Source organism: Cryptotermes secundus, unplaced genomic scaffold, assembly GCF_002891405.2.
Source record: "Cryptotermes secundus unplaced genomic scaffold, Csec_1.0 scaffold618, whole genome shotgun sequence".
NCBI classification, from domain to species: Eukaryota; Metazoa; Arthropoda; class Insecta; order Blattodea; family Kalotermitidae; genus Cryptotermes; species Cryptotermes secundus.
In genome coordinates this window covers 119,023-141,901 of record NW_019734973.1, presented here as the reverse complement: position 1 = coordinate 141,901, position 22,879 = coordinate 119,023, and the positions used below count along the sequence as shown (strand labels likewise).

Below are 22,879 nucleotides of genomic sequence, written 5' to 3'. Positions count from 1 at the left end.
TGTAGTACAAGATGTCGGCACACTGCCTCCGCTCGTCAGACCCATGTCGAAGAGAGCCTTCGGCTGACAACTCTCTATTCTGTTTAAAATCAGAATTCCAAGTCTCTTGAATTTCCCTCATTTATAGTTTTAATTCGCTGATTCCGCGTGGACGACAAGGGGGTAGATAGCTCCTCCCTTGTGTTCTAATTTCCTAAAGTTAGGTTTTCATTGGGTCTTATCGGGATGTGGGCAGACCCCCTTGCGTCTGATCGCTGTGTAAGCGATCTATTCCGATTCTCCAGTGCCCGAGTTAGGCAAACTTCTAGCGCTGTGAGGACACAGCCTTGCTGAGCCAGCAAATTCTTACCCTACTTGCCATTACTGATGTTTACATGTTGCGGCAATAGCTGTGCAACACTGTTCGCTCGTCGCGAACATTTTGGGCAGTGGCTTACCTCTACTATCTCAAATTTGGGGCACAACACTCACATTGTCTACTTACCCTATAGTGTTCCTGCCTAAACCCAGAGAAGTACAGTAGTGAAAACATGGCAATGAAAGAAAGTTTTAAGCATTGAAGAGAAAGTTAAAGTGATTGATGAAATAGGAAATGGAAGGAAAAAAGCTGATGTATGCCGCAAATTTGGTTTGGTGAATTCTACAGTACAAATGATATGGAGAATCCATATTAATTCCACGTTAATGTTACGTTAGTCTGTCCTTAACTATGTATTTCACTAAAAAATTCAACATTTTAAGTCGGTTTTTGGTAGATTTTTAAGTGACTAACATAAGGCTACTGTGGAAGTGCCCATTTCGGTTACGACGACATTCGTTTATAACGACACTATTTTTAGGTCCCTTTGATGACGTTATAATGAAGTTCTACTGTATATAAGATCTAAAAGTTTGTGATGATGGTACATTGCTGGAAGTATTGTGTTTGTGGACGTTGCCCATCCTGTCTATTTTCTAAAAAAACCGCCCTGTTTATTTTTCAAAACAATGTTTCGGAAGCTGGATTCTGTCCCCGTCCTCAGGGAAAACCTACTCAGTTGGGTCCAATAGATAGAGCTAGTCCCTATCTCTGGATGATTAAGAAGTCCATACATATCGGGTAATGAAATAATGCCTGCCCCCCAAAAATATTTCTGGTATTTAAAAAGTCAGAATCAGGCAGTGCAGCCTGTAAAGTTGTTTGAGGGACTGAAAGTCTCAGGTACTGTTCTCTGGAATTTGACATCATGTAGCCTGGTAGAAAATTCCCAGCATTTCAGGGGAACCTGTGTGAAATCCCAGAAGAAGCCATGCTCTGAGAACCTAAAATCTTAGACACTGAAAGTTCCTATATGAGTTCAATTTGCGTTTGTGTCGGTAGAATCCAGATATACCGTGTTACATGCAAGTTAAAAAAATGTGATTTTCACTTAACTAATTCAGACCAATTTCTCTTAATAGCACTCATGATAATGAGACTTGCTTACTGGTTAATCACAGGAAATTAGGGTGGAAGGGGAAATAGAGTATTGCATGGGAGGTGGAGGTAGAATGCTGAGGGAGAATGGAAAATTGTCCTAGCCATTTGCGTGCTCTTCCGTTTACTTTATGTGATTTCACCCTGTGTGTCTTCTTCGTGACATAACATAAATCATTGAACTGGATAAGCTGAAATTCTTTTTTTTCGAAAACCAGATTATCATACAGAAGTTGATATATTGTGTTATATATGACATAAACACCGTCCCAAGTGCAGCAATTTATTGTAGTTCTTTTGTCTTGCACTTGGGACAGTGCAGCAGGATGCTTAAATATAATTTTGTGTTATCTGTGCAATATAGTGTGATTACCTTTCCTGAACTAGATTTATGCCTGCAGCAAAGAAACATCAAAGGCCAGTGTGGTATAAAAAATGAAATTTGAAATATATATGTACTGCATTGGAATACACCCTTCTACCCTTATTTAGCTGTCACTGAGCCTGTTTTATATTTGTACAGGTGGCAGACCAGGCTCCCCTAGCAGTGGTGAAGATGAACCTGCTCCAAAAAAGACTAAGCCAGAAGGGTTGCTTGGTAATGGCCCTGGTCCCCTACCAGGACCTGGAGGTATGATGCAAGGAATGATGCCTCCACAGGGCCCTATGCATCATCATTCTATGGCCCCCATGGGTCAGTTTGGTCCTCCTATGGGTCATCCTATGATGGGCCCTATGGGACCTCCCATGGGACCACCATTCATGGGACCTGGGTAAGTGATCATTCATGGTTCATGTTTCATGACTTGCATGTTAAAATTTTGATGCATTTTTTGTATGAAGTGCAAAATGAACGCAGGAGAGTGTGTCTGTCTCTCCTTATGCACGTTTCAGCTCCAAAATTACCATAATTTTTGATGAAATTTGATATTGTGTTTAAGCCAGATAGTTGTTAGTCAATTTTAATTCTGGTGTATGAGTATGTAATCATTAATTTACATGGAGCTCAAATACAGCTTCATCAGTTTCTAAAAGAAGGGTTAATCATATAGATATCAATATTAAACAAAATGTACATCTTATTAAGATCTATAACTTTTGTTTGAAACTTCTTGCAGCATGGTGTATATTTGTTGAAATACCAGGAAAACTAATTTTTTTAATTTGTGCAATATTCTGTCGTTGGTTATTAGCAGTCTTAGATTTCACTCTGCAGTAATGCAGTGAGATATTTTTGAGTGCCATTCAAATTGTTGAACTGCTTAGGAAGAGGAATCTGCCACTCGTTTCAACAAATCAAGCCAGTAGAGATCATAATGCTAGTGAAACAGCCAAACATACACTTTGAACACATTACTGATTGAATTTACCTAGATTGTGGCAGCTGTAAATACTCACCATTGTTCCACATACATACATACATTGTTTAAATATATGTGTGTTTGTTTTTGTTGGGGGAGAACCCCATCTCAAGATCTTGTTCCTCTGCTAGAGAGCAGAGAAATTAAGCTTTCAGTAGAACATACGTTGGAGATGAAACAATATGTAGGGGTTTAAATACTTGACGTGCATCATACATGAAATCGCTCCGAAGGGCTAATGTCAGTACTCTGTTCAAATAATTTATCATCCATATTTTTGGATGGATGTTACATTGTGCCAATAAAGCGTTCGGTGCAACTGCGAAACAAAATGAGTTTCAGCTGCTTTTTGACACGGAACTCCTCAGCTGCATAGTTTGTGGTCCAACACGCCACACCTCACCAGTATTGGCAGTCTCATTATTTCACTGTGAGACTTTATATTCAAATCTTGTTTTGTTACATGTGATACCACATAGAGCGATTGACCATGGCCTTCACAGTGAAATTAGCCATCATGATTTTATTTTTGATGTATTTTGTTTCAGAATGTCTATGATGGGTCCCATGGGGAACATGGGTGGCCCTCCACAAATGAACATGGGTATGAATCCTGGCAACAACCAACCCCAGCAGAATAAACCATTGTTCCCTAGTACAGCAACGGTTTGTACATGTTCCTGTCCATATTGCCATGAATATTAATACTTTGAAAGACTTGTTATTAACCATTGTAGTTGGAGGGTTGTAATAGTACCATAAAGGAAACAAGCATGTAAAGCATCATAGTTTTCACCCATTTACATATTTTGGGTTTTCACTGTTGAGTTCTCATCAGCATTACATTTAAATATGTATGAGACAGTAATTGTAGCATCAAATGTTAACCACTAAGACATTTTGGTAGAGCAAGACAATATAACCAGGTTTGTCAGTGGGTTCACATATCATTTTCCAGTCACATGACTAACTTTGCAGACAAAATATTCTGTAGAAGTAAATGAGAACCTGCAGAGAATGTTTAGATGTATGTGTGCTTCTGTTTCAGGCTGCTACCACAACAGCTTCTGCTCCAGTAGGTGCTGATTTCAAACCGATCACTTCAACCGTCAGTACACCGATTGGACCAGTGAAACCTACGTTTCCTGCATATAGGTACCATTTCATTTGTAATCTACTATAGTGATCTTCACTGGCAGTGACAGTGTAAAGTATGAGGGTAAGTCAATAAGTAAGTTACAAATGGATATAGAACTTAAACAAATAAGAGTACTGATTTGAAAAATGCTTTTATTTCTCAGCATAATCTCTGTATACATTGAGGCACTTGTTCCATCATTTCACAAGCCCCTGAAAACCAGCAGCATAAAATTCTTTGGGCTGCTGTTAGAACCAGGCGGTGACTTCCCTTTCTACAGCTTCATCGTCGGGAACATGTTCAGCCAAAAAATGATGATTAAGAGGGCCAAACAAATGGAAGTCACTTGGAGCAAGGATGGGGCTATACGGAGGATGCTTGAGGACTTCCCACTTCAAATTTTGCAGCGTCTCATTTGTCTTGTTGGCGGTATGGGGACGCCTGTTGTCATGCAAGAGCAACACGCCTTTGGTGAGGAGTCCTGGTCGCTTCTGTTGAACGGCCTTACGAAGTTTCCTGAGGATGTTGCAGTAGGAGTCTGCATTTACAGTTTGTCCTTGAGGCTGGAATGCGGTGAGCAGTATGCCTTCGTGATCCCAGTCACCGCCTAGTTCCGACAGCAGCCCAAAGAATTTTATGCCGCTGGTTTTCAGGGGCTTGTGAAACGATGGGACAAGTGCCCCAATGTACAGATAGATTATGTTGAGAAATAAAAGCATTTTTCAAATTTTTCTCATTTGTTTTAAGTTCTATATCCATTTGTAACTTACTTATTGACTAACCTATGTATTATGTATACAAATACATGAATATATTAGGGAAACTTATTTGTCTTATATCTTGTCTGATCATTAGGCTTATTATGCAGAAAGGGATTTTTAGCATTGTGTAATTGTAAATTATGAGAAATGAATACATTTATATGTATTAATATTATAATCTTAGGGATTCGATGCTCTGTTTGGTAAATAGATACCAGTGTTTCAGAGGAATGTGTAACCTCCTAAACATTAGTATTTTTCTGCCAAAGAGCATATCATGTCCCATATTCGCTGCTGTGAGAGCATCAAATCTCATTTATGCATACTGTTTCCAGCATGTTATAGCAATGTAAAGTACAGTTGCAACACTGTAATGTGAGCTTTTTTCCCAAGTTTCCCTACAAAAGAAGGTATTACTTTAAGTTTCCTTGAAAATAATGTAACCAAGAAACATAGAAGCATATAGCATAGACTTTCATTGCGTTAAATGGTTTGGCTTTATATCCAGCTCTTGCAATCTGTGCCGCTCACATCCAACTCACTAGCTGCTTGTAGAACATTGATTTGACACATTTCCAGTGACACTGCTTAATGAAATTGTCTTGTGTCATTTATATAACCAGCCAGACATTCTTCCATTATAAGATATTTCATGACCTTCCTTCACAGTAATTATTCCAGAATTGTTACTTTCAAATGATGTATTCCTCTTCATCCAATCTGTGATGGAGGAGTCCAGTACGTCATACTTCCTTCCTCCTACATGACTCCATACATCTTTTTCATGATACTTTTAGTTTCTCATCAATATTAAAAAGTTTGTTGCTTAGCACATTCTGTATATGATAACATTAGCTTGTGTAATGGAACATATCTGCTTACTAAGGTACACTCTGCTAACAGCCATAGCAACATTGGCATGACTACACAAGTTGGATACCTATCTTATATTGAAGGGGATAGGACATTATGTTACTGTGTTCATAAAATATTGTTGAGAAAATCCAATATTAATACTGGAATGTCAGAGTAGCATGTTAAAAGAGTCTGTCTTCTGGAATATGTCACCATCTAGACTGGTGAAAGCCAGACAGTGTTTCAGAGGTATGTATCACCATCTTCAGGGTCAAAGTGTAAGCGAAGCAAAAACCAGCATGAAGCTGGCAGGAATCTACTTGCTGTTTGCTTCATGCTGATTTTTCGCTTGTCTCCAAACTGCTTGTTGTCTTCTTCATGCTGGCATATTGCTTGGCTTACTCTTTAACCCTGAAGATGGAAGCAGTATGTTCCTCCAGCATGTTGCCTGACTTCTGCTGGACTGCATAGCAACCTGAAATCCAAAGAAGAAAATCTACTTAAGGGACATGAACTGTATTTTCTAGAGTGCTAATTTTAGGGACTGGGCAGTATGTAAGTGCAGTACTTACTCATGGAACTGAGCCCTTCTGGAGGAGCCTGCAATTCTGCAGCTACACAAGAATTTCCCAGCATTTTATGGAACCCAAAGGTTCATTACCGCGTTCACATGAGCCCTCCACTGGTCCCTATCCCAAGCTAGATCTATCCAATCCATACCATCCCATCCTATCTCTCTAAGATCCATTCTAATATTGTCCACCCACCTATGCCTTGACCTTCCCTGTGGTCTATTTCCTTCTGGCTTTCCCACCAATATCCTATATGCATTCCTCTTCACCCCCATTTGTGCTACATGCCCTGCCCATCTCATCCTCCTTGACGTGATCATTCTAATTATACTTGGAGAAGAGTACAAGTTATGAAGCTCCTCATTATTCAGTTTTCTCCAACCTCCTGTCACTTCATCTCTCTTTGGTCCAAATATTCTCCTCAACACCCTGTTCTCAAACACCTTCAGTCTATGTTCCTCCCTTAATGTCAGAGACCAAGTTTCACACCCATTCAGAACCACAGGCAAAATTATAGTTCTGTATATTCTAATTTTTATGTTTTTGGACAGCAGATGAGAAGACAAAAGGTTCTGGACTGAATGGTAGCAAGCATTACCCGAGTTCAGTCTCCTCTTAATGTACTCCTGAATTAGGTTTCGATCCGTTATCGTTGTTCCCAAATATATGAACTGTGCCACATTTTCCTATCTTTATGTCATGATTTTGCCCTGCATTTTGGTGATGAGACAGTAACATTACTTAGTTTTCTCTTTGTTTTCTTTATGGTATCTACATTATCACCCAGTAGATTCGCATCATCGGCATAGACCAACAGCTGATGTGTCCCGATGTAAGTGCAGTAGTGAAATTTATTTGTAAGGCAGTGTCTGAAAGTTCACCATGTATATTATAAACCTTGAATTCTTGAAAATGTACATTGTTGCATTTGGAGGATTGGCTAAACATAATTTCAAAGAACAGGTATCTTTTAACATGTGTTACAGCTATTTAGGCCTCAAAATTGTATTCATGGAATGCCTTGAATTGTTCCTACATCTTTTATCTCCTAATGTATGTCTTTTTTCACACTTCAGTGCTACAAGCTCTTTAAGTAGCCAGAGTTCAACACCAGTAACTTCCAGCAGTGATATACCTCAGAAGGTGGCACTTATAAATACAACAGGCGCATCAAGTAAAATTGTTCATCCTCAGGAGGACATCTCTTTGGTAAGAGCAATAACAGTTGTGATCCTTGTACAAAAAATGAAAGCATTTTCTGTCTTTTTTCTTCTGGGGTAAAGCAGCCAAGGCATGAAGCTGACTGACTGCTCACTTCTATCTACTGTCGAAGTTAAGCGTGCATGAAACTGTACTTTCATTCTCTTGTATGCTTTCATAGCAAAATACAGTGTTCTTTCAACTTATGATGCCATCAGTTAACCATATTTCAGCTAATGATCTGCCTCTCATGGGCATCCCATTGTTTCTGCTAACAGTATGTTGGCAGTATTGTGCAGCAACCAATTTCAGCCAGTTCGAAGGCACTCAAGTGCAGTTGTCAGTCCTCAGCCAAGCATCGTTTTATGGGCATTTTCAGTGTCTGATATGCGTAGCTTGTGGTAAGCAAAGTGAGGAAAACAATCAGCATACAGGTGAAGCAGGAAAGTATTGAAAAGAATGAAAGAGATGTAAAAATACGGGCTCTGGTTAGCGAATATGGCTTGCCCCAATCCACCATTTGTACAGTTATTCAACAAAAGGGCAAATATAAAGCAACCAGTGTGAAGGATACCTTGACCAGGATTTTGAAGGTAAGGAATAATTATATGATACGGATTCATGAGAAGAAATTCAAGGTGAATTTGTTAAGTTCCTAGTTAATTTGTGACAAAGCTAGACAATTTTTTGAAGGCTTAAAACAGATCACCTCTGTCCTTCTCACAGTGTCAAGAACCTTAAACCAGGAAATCGTTGTTAGGCATGTGGAGGCTGCCAGTACAGATTAAGAAGATAAAAGAGAAATTTAAGGTAGAATTTTGCAGATTTGATGGAGAAGGAAGGCTGTCTTCCTCAACAGATGTCCAGTGTTGATGAGACTGGCCTGTCCTAGAAGATGCCCAGGAGAACATACATCATGAAGGATGAAATTACTTTGCCAGGCCATAAGTCGACGAAGGACAGGCTAACATTGTTGGTAGGAGATTTCAAATTGAAGCCCATGCTTGTGTGCCATTATGACAGTCCAAGGGTCTTCAACCAACAGAATATCATCAGAAGTGAACTGGGTGTCCTTTGGAAGTCCAACCAGAAGGCATGGGTTACCAGGCTTCTGAAACTCTCGAGTCCTACCTAACCAAGAACAAGATGGAATTGAGAGCTGTTTTACAGAAGGCACCTGAACATGACTTGTTTCCTCTTTGACTGTCGAATCATCCATTGTCAGTGAACTTTCTGCTGGCTAACACCACATCTTTGGTCCAGCCCGTGGACCAGCAGGTCATTGCAGATTTTAGGAGGCTGTACACCGAGAAAGTTTTCCACCAATGTCATGAAGCAGCATCATTTGATGACTGCATAATATTGAAGGAATTCTGAAGGACAAAATTTAACATTCTGTAGCTGGTAAGGAGTGTTGTGGCAGTAAAAAGTTTCAGTGTGCTGCTTGAATGCTGCATGAAAGCTTCATTGGCCAGCAGTTTAACAAGATTTTGAGGGATTCAAAAATGTTGTTACTGTTGATAAGGATATAGTTTCACTTGGAGAATGAGTGGGGCTTGAAGTGGACAAGGTGATGTGGAAAACCTTTTTCAGTCCCACAGTAGGGAACTCACTATTGAGGATTTGCAAGAACTGGCCAGCTTCACTGAGCCCACAACAGTTGGGAGGAGGAACACGACCAAGGTAATACCATGTCAGCTTCTGAGACCAAACTTCTAACTGCTTGGGACAGTGAAGTGACTGACGCCCAGACTTCCAGCCATGGAAGAAACATAGCTGTTACTCTGAAGTTTCGAGGGCAGAGGGATTATCAGTAGATGAGGAAGCCAACACAGCAGACAACTCCTGACACACAAAGAGACCATTATTGGTACCATCTGCATCTCAAGCCAGTACCTCTAATGATCCCTCAGTTTTTATTATATGCCCTATATCTGGACCTTTTTATACTCTGTTTATTATTTCTCAGTCCTCTTTAATAGTAGTACTTCATAGGGTTCATTCATTAAAATTGTATGTAAATATTATAAATAAGGTTTTAGGAGGAAAGGGATCAACTTCTGGTCATGTTTGAAGGCATTAGGACTTTGATGTGTATTTCATATATTTGTTTAATGATGATTTTTGTGGAACCAGTTAATGTCATTGACCACAGGCCCACTGTACTTAATTAAGCACGAGCATAACTTCACCTTTTACCACCCATATTGAAAGAAAAGCAGAGGTTTCCAATATATAAATTGAAATTGTCATGAACAGATAAATAATCATTGAGTTCAAGATCAAATCTACATTTACACCTAGAAGTTGGAATAACACCATGTGTTCAAATGGAACAGATTTGTCTGTCTCCAGAGTATATATCAGGAAGTAGAAGACCACTGTGGAGGCTCAGAAAAGGGTCCAGTGACAGTTTCTCAGGAAGATCTTCATGAATTTTCAGGTTCTGTAAAAGGCCAGGGATTTCTTTATCAGCTGAATGACTGTTTGTTTCTCAAGAAGGATCTTGCACCATGTTAACATGCCTTGTGTTTGTGCAGGAGGAAGTACGTGCCAAGCTACCAAAATACCAACGCCAGACACCAGTGAAGACTGTTGATTCCTCCACTTCAACTCCCCAACCTCAGGTGGAAGTACGTACTAAGAAATACTTATACACTGTCTTCTCCTCACCAGGAAGCCTACTGTGAATAATAGAATATTCTATTGTATTTAGAATATGCATCTTTATTCATACCCAGATATTAAACAGTGAATGAAATTAAGATACATTTTTTCATGACTGCAAAGTTTTTCCGTGAAAAAGTTATATTTCTGAAGTCCTACCTAAACTCCCGCAAAGATAATGTTAATTTTTCCGACATATATAAAGATCCTTTGTAAAAATGTTCCCACTTTAGATTTTTATTTTCTTCTGATTTTATACAAAAATTCTCTGTTTCATATGTTTAAAGTAATATTGATGAATTGCCCACAGTGGGCAAGTTCAATCATAATATGCTTAAAAGGCTTTCAAACTGCTATTTATTTCTTAATAGTTGAACTGTACCGTAGTTGATAACCAATTGCAGACCACTTCATAACTTATATCAGACTTCCTGACAGATCATTTCCAGATCCACAGTTTTTGTTATTCACCATTAGTATGTGAAGTGTTGGAGTAAAGTAATTTGGATTAAATATGAAGGTAGTTCAAATTAAGTGGAAAGCAATGACTTTTCAGGAGAAACATAATGTTTTACAGAACGTGGAAGCAAATCCAAATACAACATGTGTTCAGATGTTTGTGTTACTTATATAGAGCTTTTAGGTGGTCTGGATGTATATAGCCAGACTCCCATTATCTCTGTAGTGACCATAATGCAAGATGCCCTTTTAGTGTTCTGTAACAGATGTTCACTTCCTTGCAGGAAGAGCGACGTGCTGTAATGCCCCGCTATCAACCCCGGCCTCCTATGGCTGTGGCTGCAGTACCAGTTTCTGTGGCTGCAATTGCCCCACCTGTAAGCAGTGTGGCCATCATGTCACCTATGGCTGGTCCTCCTATCATGAGGCATGCCATGCATTTGGGCCCCCCAGCTGCCATGCTAGGAGGTAACATGAACATGATGCGACCGCCCCCAATGGGGCTTCCTCCAGGTAAGTCCACCAGCGACATGGTGCACCATGTCATGCCATGCCGCAGGGAGTGGCGAGCCTCACTCACTCTTACATTCAAGGAAAGGTTGGTTTTTGGGTAATGATGTATTACACAAAACTTAGGAAGTTGAGTCCATGACATAAATACCAAATAGACATGCATATTTTCAGGATATACATGAAATACATCATTTGGAATATTGTGGCTCTCCTGTAAACATATGCAGATAGAAGAAATGGAATGGATGGAGCTAAGCCAGTTGGTGATTGGTGCAGATTGAACTTTTTACATGGACAGTATATTTTAAATATTCTGCCTTCTTGTCTTCTTCAGGCATTAAGTTGAGAAGCCGTTATATTGTATAAAATGTAATGTCCATATTGTTTGATTTGTGCAGCAAATACCAGTCAGGTACCTGAAAGTGAATGGTGTGGTTTTCGTGTTTTATAAGAAAAGCTTCATCCAATGTACATACCAATTTGTTCAAAAACCTCTACATTTACTAACAAATTAACACATTGCCTATAACTGGACCCTTTGTCTAGTTGCCAGGGTCCACTGTCTAATGCTTGGATATGTTTTCATGCCACTGCTATGCATCCATTGGTATGTTCAAACTTGTAAGGAAGTTTGTCTACTCTAACTTACGTGTATTGCAACACTTAGTATGTGTGATAATTCACAGTAGCTTAAAAACATGACCTGAGACAGAAAATATTAAAAAGTCATGGTGACAGTCAGTGTGATGGTGATGATTGACTGTTGGTGATTAGTGATTGTTTCTAGAGATCATTGAGTTTGATTAAGGTAATGGAATAGACACCATGTTTGTGCATGAATGTGCCACACACAGATTTTTAGGTCAGTAAATAATAATACTATATAAGGTGCTCTGGAGTTTCCTATATGAAAGCAAAATAATTGCTCTTGCATTCATGGCACTTTGGTTGTTGATTTCACCATTTACAGTAATTTTCCCATGTCACAGCCTTCTAACTTCTGGGAATCAGTGGTGTTGGCTTCTCTCCTCTAATAAAAATACACCAATATCACTTGACCCATGTCAGTAAATATGCATCCTGAAAAACAATGTATGTTATGGGAAAATTAAATTCATTCTACTGCCAGCAGAGAATAATGATTTATGAGACACTTCATGTCACAGCAAAATATGACATTGGCTCTGTCCACATTAAGCAAAAGACTCAACGTTAAATATAAAATTCAAATGATAGAAATTATACAGCTGATCTCCAACCTTGTGGTAGCATGACAGTGATTATTGATTCAGCGTCATAAATATTGAGTACACATTGTCAAACACTAATAATTGCTGCTGGGTATTTCACAGTATATTATACCAGCATTCAGGCTCAGTCATATACAGAATAATGAACCCCCCTCCCCCAAGTGTGTAATGTTCTGTGTATAAGCCTCACCCATACTTGGAAGAATACATTTAGCAAAGAAGTGCATTTTGTTTGTGCACAAAATACACTATTTTTATACAAGGTAGAAGGCCCATAGGGCTGTGAGACATTCATGGTCCCACATTATCTAGACAATCGGCTCAAAGATGGTGGTAAGGTTGTCAGCCTTACGTGCTGGCTGCGCTTTATTCCACAGGAAAATTATTTATTTAATTCCTGGTATTCATTTCTGTTAAAGGCTGAGTGAACCCCAGGTCCATAGTGTGGCCGGAGGTATATCAAACAGTTGATATTGAAATTTGAAAATGTTGTGGACCAGAAAACCAGATGGTATATTTGTCTGAAAGAAAAGAACAAATCTTTTGAGTTGAGAGCTGTTGCTGACTATAATACAGTCCCAAGATTACCTATAAGTGCGTATGGTTGTAAAATGAAGGAATAAATCCAAAGTGTGTGTAGTTCATTGTTTTATGGTGTTGGATCAAATGTAGCGATGATTATTAGAATGAATATTCATTCATGTGCAGATTTTTGATAGCCTTATAGGATAGTCTGTGACATAGCTGAGGTGGTTGGGTATTCATAAGCTATATATCACATAGGCCTGGGTTCATTCCCTGAGTAGTCCATGTGATGTTTGTAGTGGACAGAGTAGGACTGGGGAAAGTTCTGCAAGCACTTCAGTTTTCCCTTACCACTTATCATTCCACCAATTCAATAAGTATGTAATAATATACCCTTCAATAAAATAAACGAACATTTTAATAATGATATCTCATACATCAATTTTATGATCACTGGTTTTGAATTTTATATGAGTTTACATTGTGTAAAGTTTTAATATGACACTTGGAATACTGTCCAGTTTTCCTCCCACAAATTCAATTTCTTTAGATTTTAATCTTGAATTGAAGATCTTCAAGGGGAAATTTTCAATCATCTACAAATATGTTAATTTGGTGTGCCAAGAATTGTTTAAGAAATGGTGGAAAATGATACCACTTACCTAGATGATAACTGGAGCAAATATGAGTTGTCTTTGAGTTGCAAGAATATGAGAGGTCTGACTGTCAAGTGAATTATTTTTTACTGTAATATGGCTATATAAGTTGCACATTTCTATAGTTCAGTGTGCTAAAATACAGCTTCATGCTTATTCTTAATACTCGATAGTGTGTGCATTTTTGTACACCTTATAAAGGGATAGGCAAACTATTGCCAACAGGCTAAACCAATCCTTTCAGTTATAAAGAGCGAGGCATTCCTATTAAATCAGGACTTTAACTACAGCATTTTCAAACCTCTGACCAACAGAAAAATCAGAAGTTTTCTAATATGACATGCACACACTTCTAAGCTAGAAAAAATGTTGTGAGGCAAGTCTTTACGAAAGATTTCGGTTCTATTTTAAGAATGTATGTATGTATATATATATATATATATATACGTACGTACATACATACATACATACACAGTTGTTCACATGTGGAAGTGTTGAACATGTTGAATACTAATTTCTTCCAATCATTCCATTGGGATCACTGATACAAAAAAGTGTTCTCATATGTGAGAGATTTCTATCAGCAATGAATACTTTTCTTATTGACTGAGCTCTGAATGCTGTGGACTCATAGCAGTTTTAATATTTTGTGTCCAAAGCCAAGTAAGAGGAGAGTATGAAAAAAAATGTACCCATGTCAAGATGGACAGTATGAAAGTAAATGTGGAAGTATCTGCAAACAGTGATATAGATGAAAGTGATCTTGAATTAATAGTAGTGATATTTGCATTATTGAGAATGTTTTAGCTGTCTGCAAAAAACCATCTGTTTATAAACATGGTGCAAGAAGTGGCTGGTTATATTTCGCTGTTAGTGATAACAGTCTGGTGATTATGTAAATGGTGCAAATAAAAATAATATTAAATATTCTGTGAGAGTTCCCCTCTACTTCATTCAGGTATGTAGCTTTGTTTAGGAGTTCTTTATATTTTTGTGAGTATGTGTGTGTGTGTGTGTGTGTGCATGTGCAAATCAGTTTTTCTTAGGAAGTGTTCAGAAACACTAATTGGTGCAAAGTGTCAGTAGAGATGTATGAAACATGATTTTCATTTCTTATTCCGCTTTGATACCCATTTATTTTTAAACATTGGTTTATAATAGGCTCTTTTTCAAAAACGATATATCGCATTCTGTCATATAGTATGCGCCCAAAATCTGAGTGCATGATGTATGTCGCGTAGACCATTGCTTGGGTGAGTGAAGAAGCGTAGAGATTGTTCTACTCTCAATTCTGGAAGTGTCATCATACTGTAATAAGCATGAGCAGTACATGTAGACTCATATTTACAAATCTTTCTCACATAATAATAAACTAATACACCGATAACATTGTGTATATTATTGTTATAAAATTGAAGTAATTATGTGCTAATTGATTCATAAAGCCATGTCATTTCCATTATTCCAACTTGATCTTTTCACATCTTCACACACACACTGATAGGAAGTTTCATCTACCAGAATGATGTGGTAAGATGCAGTATCTAAACTGTTGTAAATGTTGGAGGTAAATTTTGAATTAATTTTTCTTTCACCCATTTCTCTTTATTGTTTCTGTTCATATGATGATACCGTTTGTTTATTCTGTATCGATTTTAACATTAGCAGAGCATTCAACGAAGCCTTTTCCTCTCTTAATTGAATTATGATTGCTGGTCTTTAGGCAGAGGTGCAAGTAAGCCATCATTTCTGTCATCACTGTAGACCTTGTTAATATGCATGACTCGTGAACATGTATAAACGCTGTTTCAGCTTTCTGTCCTAAACTGATTGTTTCTCTAAAGTATAAAATTTGTTTCTGTGGTATGTCGTGGCTTTCTGTTAGAACTGGCCTGTTGCCTTTTGTTTTCTCCTGTTTGAATCCCAGTTGGATAAGAATTTTTTGAGAAATTATTTCCTCCCTAAAAATATATTGATTTTGCTAGCTTCTCTTGTGAGCGCAATACAATTGGCATTTGCTTCCCTACTCTGTAATTGTTGCACACTGCTTTACTAATTACTGTTGCAATAAAATCATTGATATTGCAGGCTCATTTCTTTCATTGGTCACATTTAATAACTGAAACTTGAAAGAAGGAGTTTCCTTTTCTGACATCATTTTGTTCCTCCTCCTCTTTTTTTATATTCAGATTGTAGAGAAACTGTCTTTAGTTCTGCTGCTTGTTTATGTGCCAGTTAAATATTCATTGTAAATGCTCCCTCATTGACTTCAGTTTTGATAAACTTAACAACACTGCAGTGGCTGTGGCTGTGGCTGTGCTTCTGGCAGGCAGTGTTTTGTCCCTCATGCAACCTACAGTACATGTCATACCAAACGACTTGTACTTTTGTCTACAGTAGTCTCATTTAATAAGAGAAATATAATTGGTAGATACAGTAGTTTATGTTGCTAACATTATTTCAATAGAAACAGAAACTGTATGTCATCTAACATTGTATTTCATCATGATCAGCAGTTGACAAATACTGACTCAGTTCACCTGTTGAATAAAAGTTTTTAGTAACAAAAACTGCTTCTACCCACATCATTGTAATTGCTTTGCACCAACCTGCATAGCATCACATAAGGTGTAAAGTTCTGCCCTATGTATCTGTACCTCAGATGCATAAGGGCTGAAGAGATGGTATGGTTGTATGTGCACCAGCCCTCATGCTTCTCATGTACAGCTATATATATACAAGATTTTATATACTGTTCACCATCTGTGGTAAAATATAAAATAATAAATCAGGAAGAAATATCAATGAACAGATTCAAATATTTTTCCATGTTTCTGCCTTGATTTATATCTTATGGAGAAGCAGGTGAGCAGGTTTGTCAAGTCCTGATGATGATGTTTTGCTGATAGTAGAAGAAAGAGACAAGTTTGTGCTCGAGCATCACCATTATTAATATGATATAAGTAAATTCTGTGTAATTAATACCTTACACAAAATAATCGTCTCTTGTTTGTATGTATTTGCTATATAATTCCATCTCGTGAAGTGTGTTTCGGCAATAACTGCATATTCATATGTAGTATTACTGGGTTTTTCCACTTTGTCCATTTTCTGTTACACCAGAGGAACACAACATTTCAGAAGATGCTTCACTGTCCAAAACTATCTAAAATGCTAGATGATGAGAAAAGTCCAGGAACTCAGTAATACTGACTGTAATGTGTCATTGTCAGAACCCTTTATGATTGATACATGTTCACATGTCATAATTTATTGCAAATGATAAGTTCCCTTGTCACCCTCTCCTGATATTACAGCAAGAGGATAATTTCGTATAATATTTGAGGCTTTCACAATGACTAAAAGTGATGAGATCTTGAGCGAACAGCCTTGTCAATTTGGAGTCACAAGACTTGGGGATCTTTTCTGTCTCCGTTAGGGAATGATCATTCTGATCAGACTGAAGACTTGGGGCAGCAGGTTCCTCAAAAACATTGGTACCTATTTACAGCAGACCATAATCTTTATGCTAGTTCATACTTCAGCCACTAATGCATTGTATATGCATTATCAGTTGTCATTGACCTGATCCTTGTATTGTTGTGTCCATGATGCATAAGTAATTTCACTTAAGGAGGGTATTATTAGCATTCCTGAAGGAAATAGATTTTTATCTTTTAGTGGTAATAGTGGTGACTGTGAAGATATAAAGGGTATCTCATGTTGCATGCTCGACATATTTTGTAGAAAATAATTTAGCATTAAGGGGGGCCACCACAGAGTTTCTAATGTAACAGTGGAAAGGTTACATAAAATGTATTCCCCTATTAGTTAATGATGTTACAGCAAAACAACACAAATCAGACTGATATAAGAAACTATTTGTACTACATATCATTGCTGCCCTACTGTGGATATGTGAGTTTATGATAAAAACTGCTTCTGTAGTTCATCAGAATAATACTTCTGTTTACTTGTAAGTCACAGTTTTTACTTGTATGTTGATATAAGCATGTATATTTGAAGCACAGCATTCCACTGATTGATACAGTTGTTACTCACTTGCTGCATCATTTAAATGTTACTTACCAGGATAGGAAAAGTGAGAGATAACATTGGTTTATATGGCAAAGTATATTGGCAGAATTTTAGTAAACACATTACTCTTTGGCATGTCTTGAAAACAGTTATTTTATCCTGGCATGAATGAATTGAGGCTTGAGTAAATGTTGAAGATGTAGAATTTTAATTCTGTGAGATTTTGAAAGAAAAATCACTGCTTTGGAAATTGTGAGGCATGATTGATTTGAAGTTGATAATCATTTTATCTTTCTAGTTATTCTTATAAGTTACGCATGCAATCCTTCAAAATCTGCTGTGTTAAAAATGCTTAGATTGTAGGAATTCTAGTCCTACCTCTCATATTCTGTAAGGAAATTATGTCTGCATGTATGCTGTCCCCCCTCAATCACAGTTGACATGTATTCATGAAACTTGGTGTGAGCATCAAACCATTAAAGGCCACCCCACGTCTGTATTTTTTAATTTCAGGAATACCAACATGATGGTCATATGAACATGTAAGGAAGGACTCACTGGAACCACTTAATTTTTATTGGGCAAGCCTTGCACTACTGTAACAGAGCGTGCAAGTAATCCAGTTGGCTGAACTCAATAAATTTACCCTTCAGTTAAAATCCTGCCATCAGCCTTAACATTACCAGGGATTTTAAGGTCCATTTTTGTAGATTATACAGGTTAATATAGATAAATATTTGGTAACAGTGTACAACAAAACAGAGAAGTTCTATCTTCTCGTTAGATGAAATGTTGGTGAATCTGATAAATTTTAGTGTGACAGATATCAGCCTGAGCTTGTAGTAGTTACATTGCCTGCCATTTTGAAGGTGATGGAAATTAAATACTTACGTATGGATTGTAATTAAGAGGTAACGAATGAAATACTGCTTCTTCCCCCTGCCCCATCTTATAACTGATACCTAGAGCTTTTCAGATCAGTGACCAACAACAGTCAGTATATTAGGGTTCTAGTTTCCTTGGTAGCTGTTTTATATATAAAATACCTCGTGATGAAAACTTTTGCGACCTTCATCACTGACAGCACCCAGGTGTGATGGCAGAAAATTTAAACGTGAATGCAGAAAATATATCTTCAAGGACATACTGCATCCCAATCTTGTAAATATATCCAGTATTTCTTTAACAATATCAGTTTCTTCCCTCTTGACTCTTATATTGGCAGTAACCATTTTAAATGACTTCCATCCTGCTAATTCATATGGGTTTAGTGTGGCCTTAGATGTGATATCCTGCAAATAGTTTCTGATGTGTGGGTTTATGAAAATGTCTTCACCTATTCTTGAGAATTTATTTGTTAAATGTGAAAATCCATCTCTTTCCCTAGGCATGGCTTGTGCAAAGTATTTTCATTTAGCCAAATTTAATGTGGAGGGAGGCAAAAGAGCTTTTTCTCTGTTTACAAGAGGCTGATGCAACCTAGAAATTCTGTATAAAATATCATTGAACAATTACAAACATGATGACATTGCTAAATTTTGAAAAGATTATAAAATCTGTTCTTCAGAAATTCTTTCCATAAAGATTATGACGATGATGACGGTAGGTCTGTAACATGTGTACAGTTTCAAACAATAAATAATTCTGGCTTGTGTAGGTTTTGCCCATATGAGCATCTATGCATGCTGAATTTTGCTGTTTCTCTGTAAGTGTATAATTGTTTTGTATAATAATTAAGGCAGTAAGAACACAAGATTTATAGGAAATCTGCAGTAGGAAAGTAGGCTTTATAAATTCTACCTGAAACTCCTTGTTTAGCATCACATTATTCCATGCAGGATCTTCAGGTTTCATATAACAGTAAAGGTTTTTGGGAAGAGGGCACTTAGAAGAATAATCTGACAGAAGTGGGTAGAAGTAATTGGAAACTTGGAGAAAATTGCATAATGAGTTCCTTGTACTCTTCACCAGATATTAGGTTGATCAAATCTAGGATGATGAGGTTGACAAGGCATGAGAAACATATACTGAGAACCCCCCCTCCCCCCCAAATCTCATAATAGCATAGATGGGAAGAGAACATTAAAATGAATCTTATAGGAATAGGATGGGAAGGAATGGAATGGATTAATTTGGTTTAGAATGGGTGTCTTTTTGGAACTCGATAATAAATCCATTGTGTTGCACAAAATGCAGTGAATTTATTGAATGGCAATGATTTGATTTCACAAGAAGGACTGTGCTCTGTGAAATTATAACAGTAAAATATTGTACAGCTTTTCATTATTGTTTTGTCAGTTTGGCAGAGTATTAGATCACATAGTTTTATGTTAGCTAATTAATGAGAATGTTGTGATATAAGAATATGCATTTGTCTGTTTTGTGTACAAAATATATATGTATTGAAAGAGAACCATCACAGTAGTAGGACCCTTTTAGACCTTGTTTTGACATTTAGGGGGGGTGGGGAACTTTTAGATATTAAATATGTGTGCTTGTATAGAGAGCAGTTGTGTTGTGATGTGTGATTTGGTTATATACGTTCCATTAACCACCTTGTTCAAACTGAGATATTTCTTCTTTTACCATGTAAAGTTTATGTGATTCACAGTCCTGTTGGCACATGTATTTCCCAATAATATTATATTTTAAAACTATATATCTGTATTCTGTATTGTATCCTGTTGTATGTTTTAATGTGTAGAATGTACAATATTACATCGAACATAAGGTGCAAATTTTAACATTTATTCCCATTGAAAAATTAAGGTGTGTCTTAAATTCAAGGGATTATTCACCAGTTTGCAAACTGTCCATGTGGTAGTCTGGAAAGAACCTAACATAAACACATTCGGAGTGAGTCATCAAGCCACATCCCCCCCCACTTTGAGTTAACTTTCAGTTCAGTCATTGCCTGACATTCTTATAATTTAGGTATTTTCAGTTTCCTGTCAATTTTTACCCATGGAAAAGCATTTTACATATGATGCCACATTCAGGAGAAAAGTTAGTTTATATGCTGAAAAGATAGGTATTCATGCAGCTGGTAGAAAGCATACAGTAAGTGAGGCATGTGCACATCATTTGTGAAGTATAAAAACAAAACTTTTCATGTCTTGACAAATAGGATGTCTTTCTGGACCAAAAAATGGTAGAAATCCTCAGATTGATGCATTTGTTTTGGAGTATTTAAAAGATTTATGAAACAAAGAATTACCTTTAACTTGGGAAACCTTCATGTCAGAAGTAAGATGCCTTTCAATGCTAGTCATGGATGGTGTGAAAATTTTATGAAGAGAGAAAGCCTATCATTATGACAGAGGGCAAAAATTGGTCACAAACTTTCTTTGGAATTTGAAACTAAATTGATTGAATTTCAGCGTTTTATGATTGGACTGTGCCGAAGGAATAAGTTTCTTTAAGGCAAATTGGCAATGCAAACAAAACTGCAGTTTTTTTGACATGCCTTGCAATTATACTGCAAATTTCAAAGGGAGAAAAAACAAGTGGCAATGAAAATCACAGGCTGTGTAAAGTTATATGTTACTCTCATGTAGTGAATGCAAACGGCAATAAATTTCCACCATATGTAATAGTGTATGCTCCCCAAAAAATGCATGAACGACATTGGAGTTAATCAAAGACTGGCTTGGATGTGTATGGGAACGTCAGCCTGGTGCATTATCAAACCATGGAGAATGCTGGCAATGGGTGCATTTTATGGCATCTCACCAATAGAATCAGAAATAGTTAAGGAACAAGAACACTGATCTAGTGATAACCACTTGGTATGTCAGTTGACAAACCATTCAGGCATTTTGTTTGTAAACACTGGGATGCTGGGCTGAATAAAGACATTTGAGTATTGACAGCTAGTGGCAAAGTAGAGCATCAGTGTCAGTAATAATGGAATTGATATCAAAAAGTTGGAAAAAAGTGCCAGTCAATAATATTCCAAAATTGGTTTTGAAGTGCTGAATGTCTAATGCGGAAGATGGAATGCAAGATGACATTTTTTTTGGACGGTATTGAACAAAATGGCAAGGGTGCATCATCTTCGGAAAATGAAAGTGCAACTGAAGGATATTTGGACGAACTTTCTGATTAAATACAAAAGATAGAAAGGAATATGCATGTATTGAAAATTTCAAATTTCCGTTTTCATTTTGAATTTGTTCAAAATAATTTCCTAAACTCCTCTTTTAAAACTTAGGTGTATTTTAAATTTGAGGGCGGCTTATATTCAGAGTACTACAGTATATTGCCATCTCACATAACACAATATCAGTGATGATATTGTCGGTATTCGTAGTGTTTTAATCACAGTATTTCGACAGTTCACACAGAATGTTGTTATTCCCTAGTTTATAATACCCAGTTGTGAACTGTTGAAATGATGTCATGAGTAAAAGATTATAACTGACAGTTAATATCGTTGTTGTGTTGTGTAGTGGTAATATACATTCATATATGGTCTACAGACTTTTTTAATATTCTCTTTGGAATTATAAATTAACATCCTCAGTTTTTCAGAAATTTAAAAGATGATTTTGCCAAAGTTATATTAATTCATATCATGTTTATGCATAATAAATTGGTAGGTAATGTGCATCACCCATGTTTTCTGACTTGTTTTACTTTGCTATTCTTTTTCATGATGTAAATACCTTAGCCTAGATCTTACTTACATAATTCCCAGTCATGAGCTTAGGAATTGTTGCTTTTCAAATTCCTACCATAATTTTTAGTGTATACTGCCTTGACATTTATTGCAGTGTAGCATTTGATATAGTGTACTATATAAAATAAACTGAAATAGCGGTTCATAATTTTCACTAGCCATTGATCTTATGTGTGTTTATTTTATAGAGTAAAGCAAAGGTATCCCTGTAACAGGCCGTGAAGGCCAATAGGGTTGTGAGATATTGAGGTTCGCACATTTTCTAGACAATCGGCTCATAGATGGCGGTAAGGTTTTCAGCCTTATGCACTGTCCGCCCTTTACCCCCAGGGCCGTAATGTGGCTGGAAGGATTAGTTTATTTTATGGCATATTAAAATATGTATTTTGAATATTTCCTTGTTGTCAGCATATGAAGTCATATAAACACATAGACAAAATTCTGTATGGTGTAATATTAACATTTTATTATTTTATATGTGTTGAAAGAACATAAGTGTTTTGTATTTACGAGTGGGAGATAGTAACTGATGTAGAATCTCATGCAGTGGCTGGTAGTGGCTGAATCTCAGTTCAGGGGCTTGGTTCGTATCCAGATTTTTTCTCCAGCCTTATAGTTCGCATTATAAACAATAACTGGTAGAGAAATGGAGAGGTGTGTGCTCTGACATTTTCATTGTTATGAAATTGGATAAGAAAATGTTGGCACAGCCTAAACCAAGAAGCAAAGATTTGTTGAAGGTAATCA

At 37.1% G+C, this 22,879-nt stretch overlaps 1 protein-coding gene across 5 annotated transcripts in view; it reads left to right on the top strand.

Moving 5' to 3' along the window:
* Window positions 1–22,879, top strand: part of LOC111869132 (BUB3-interacting and GLEBS motif-containing protein ZNF207) — a 35,344-nt gene that overhangs the window by 5,398 nt on the left and 7,067 nt on the right. For 4 of the 5 annotated variants that reach the window (XR_004513515.1, XM_033753294.1, XM_023860370.2 and 1 more), the window contains 6 exons: window positions 1,980–2,229; window positions 3,366–3,483; window positions 3,866–3,972; window positions 7,220–7,352; window positions 9,884–9,976; window positions 10,754–10,982. Coding sequence is in view for 4 of the 5 variants with exons in the window: in XM_033753294.1 (XP_033609185.1) it covers window positions 1,980–2,229; window positions 3,366–3,483; window positions 3,866–3,972; window positions 7,220–7,352; window positions 9,884–9,976; window positions 10,754–10,982 (930 nt within the window). In the remaining variant the exon portion in view is untranslated. Of the gene's footprint in view, window positions 1–1,979; window positions 2,230–3,365; window positions 3,484–3,865; window positions 3,973–7,219; window positions 7,353–9,883; window positions 9,977–10,753; window positions 10,983–11,153; window positions 12,561–22,879 lie in introns of those variants that run through there. The other variant, XM_023860371.2, reaches the window with a different exon arrangement.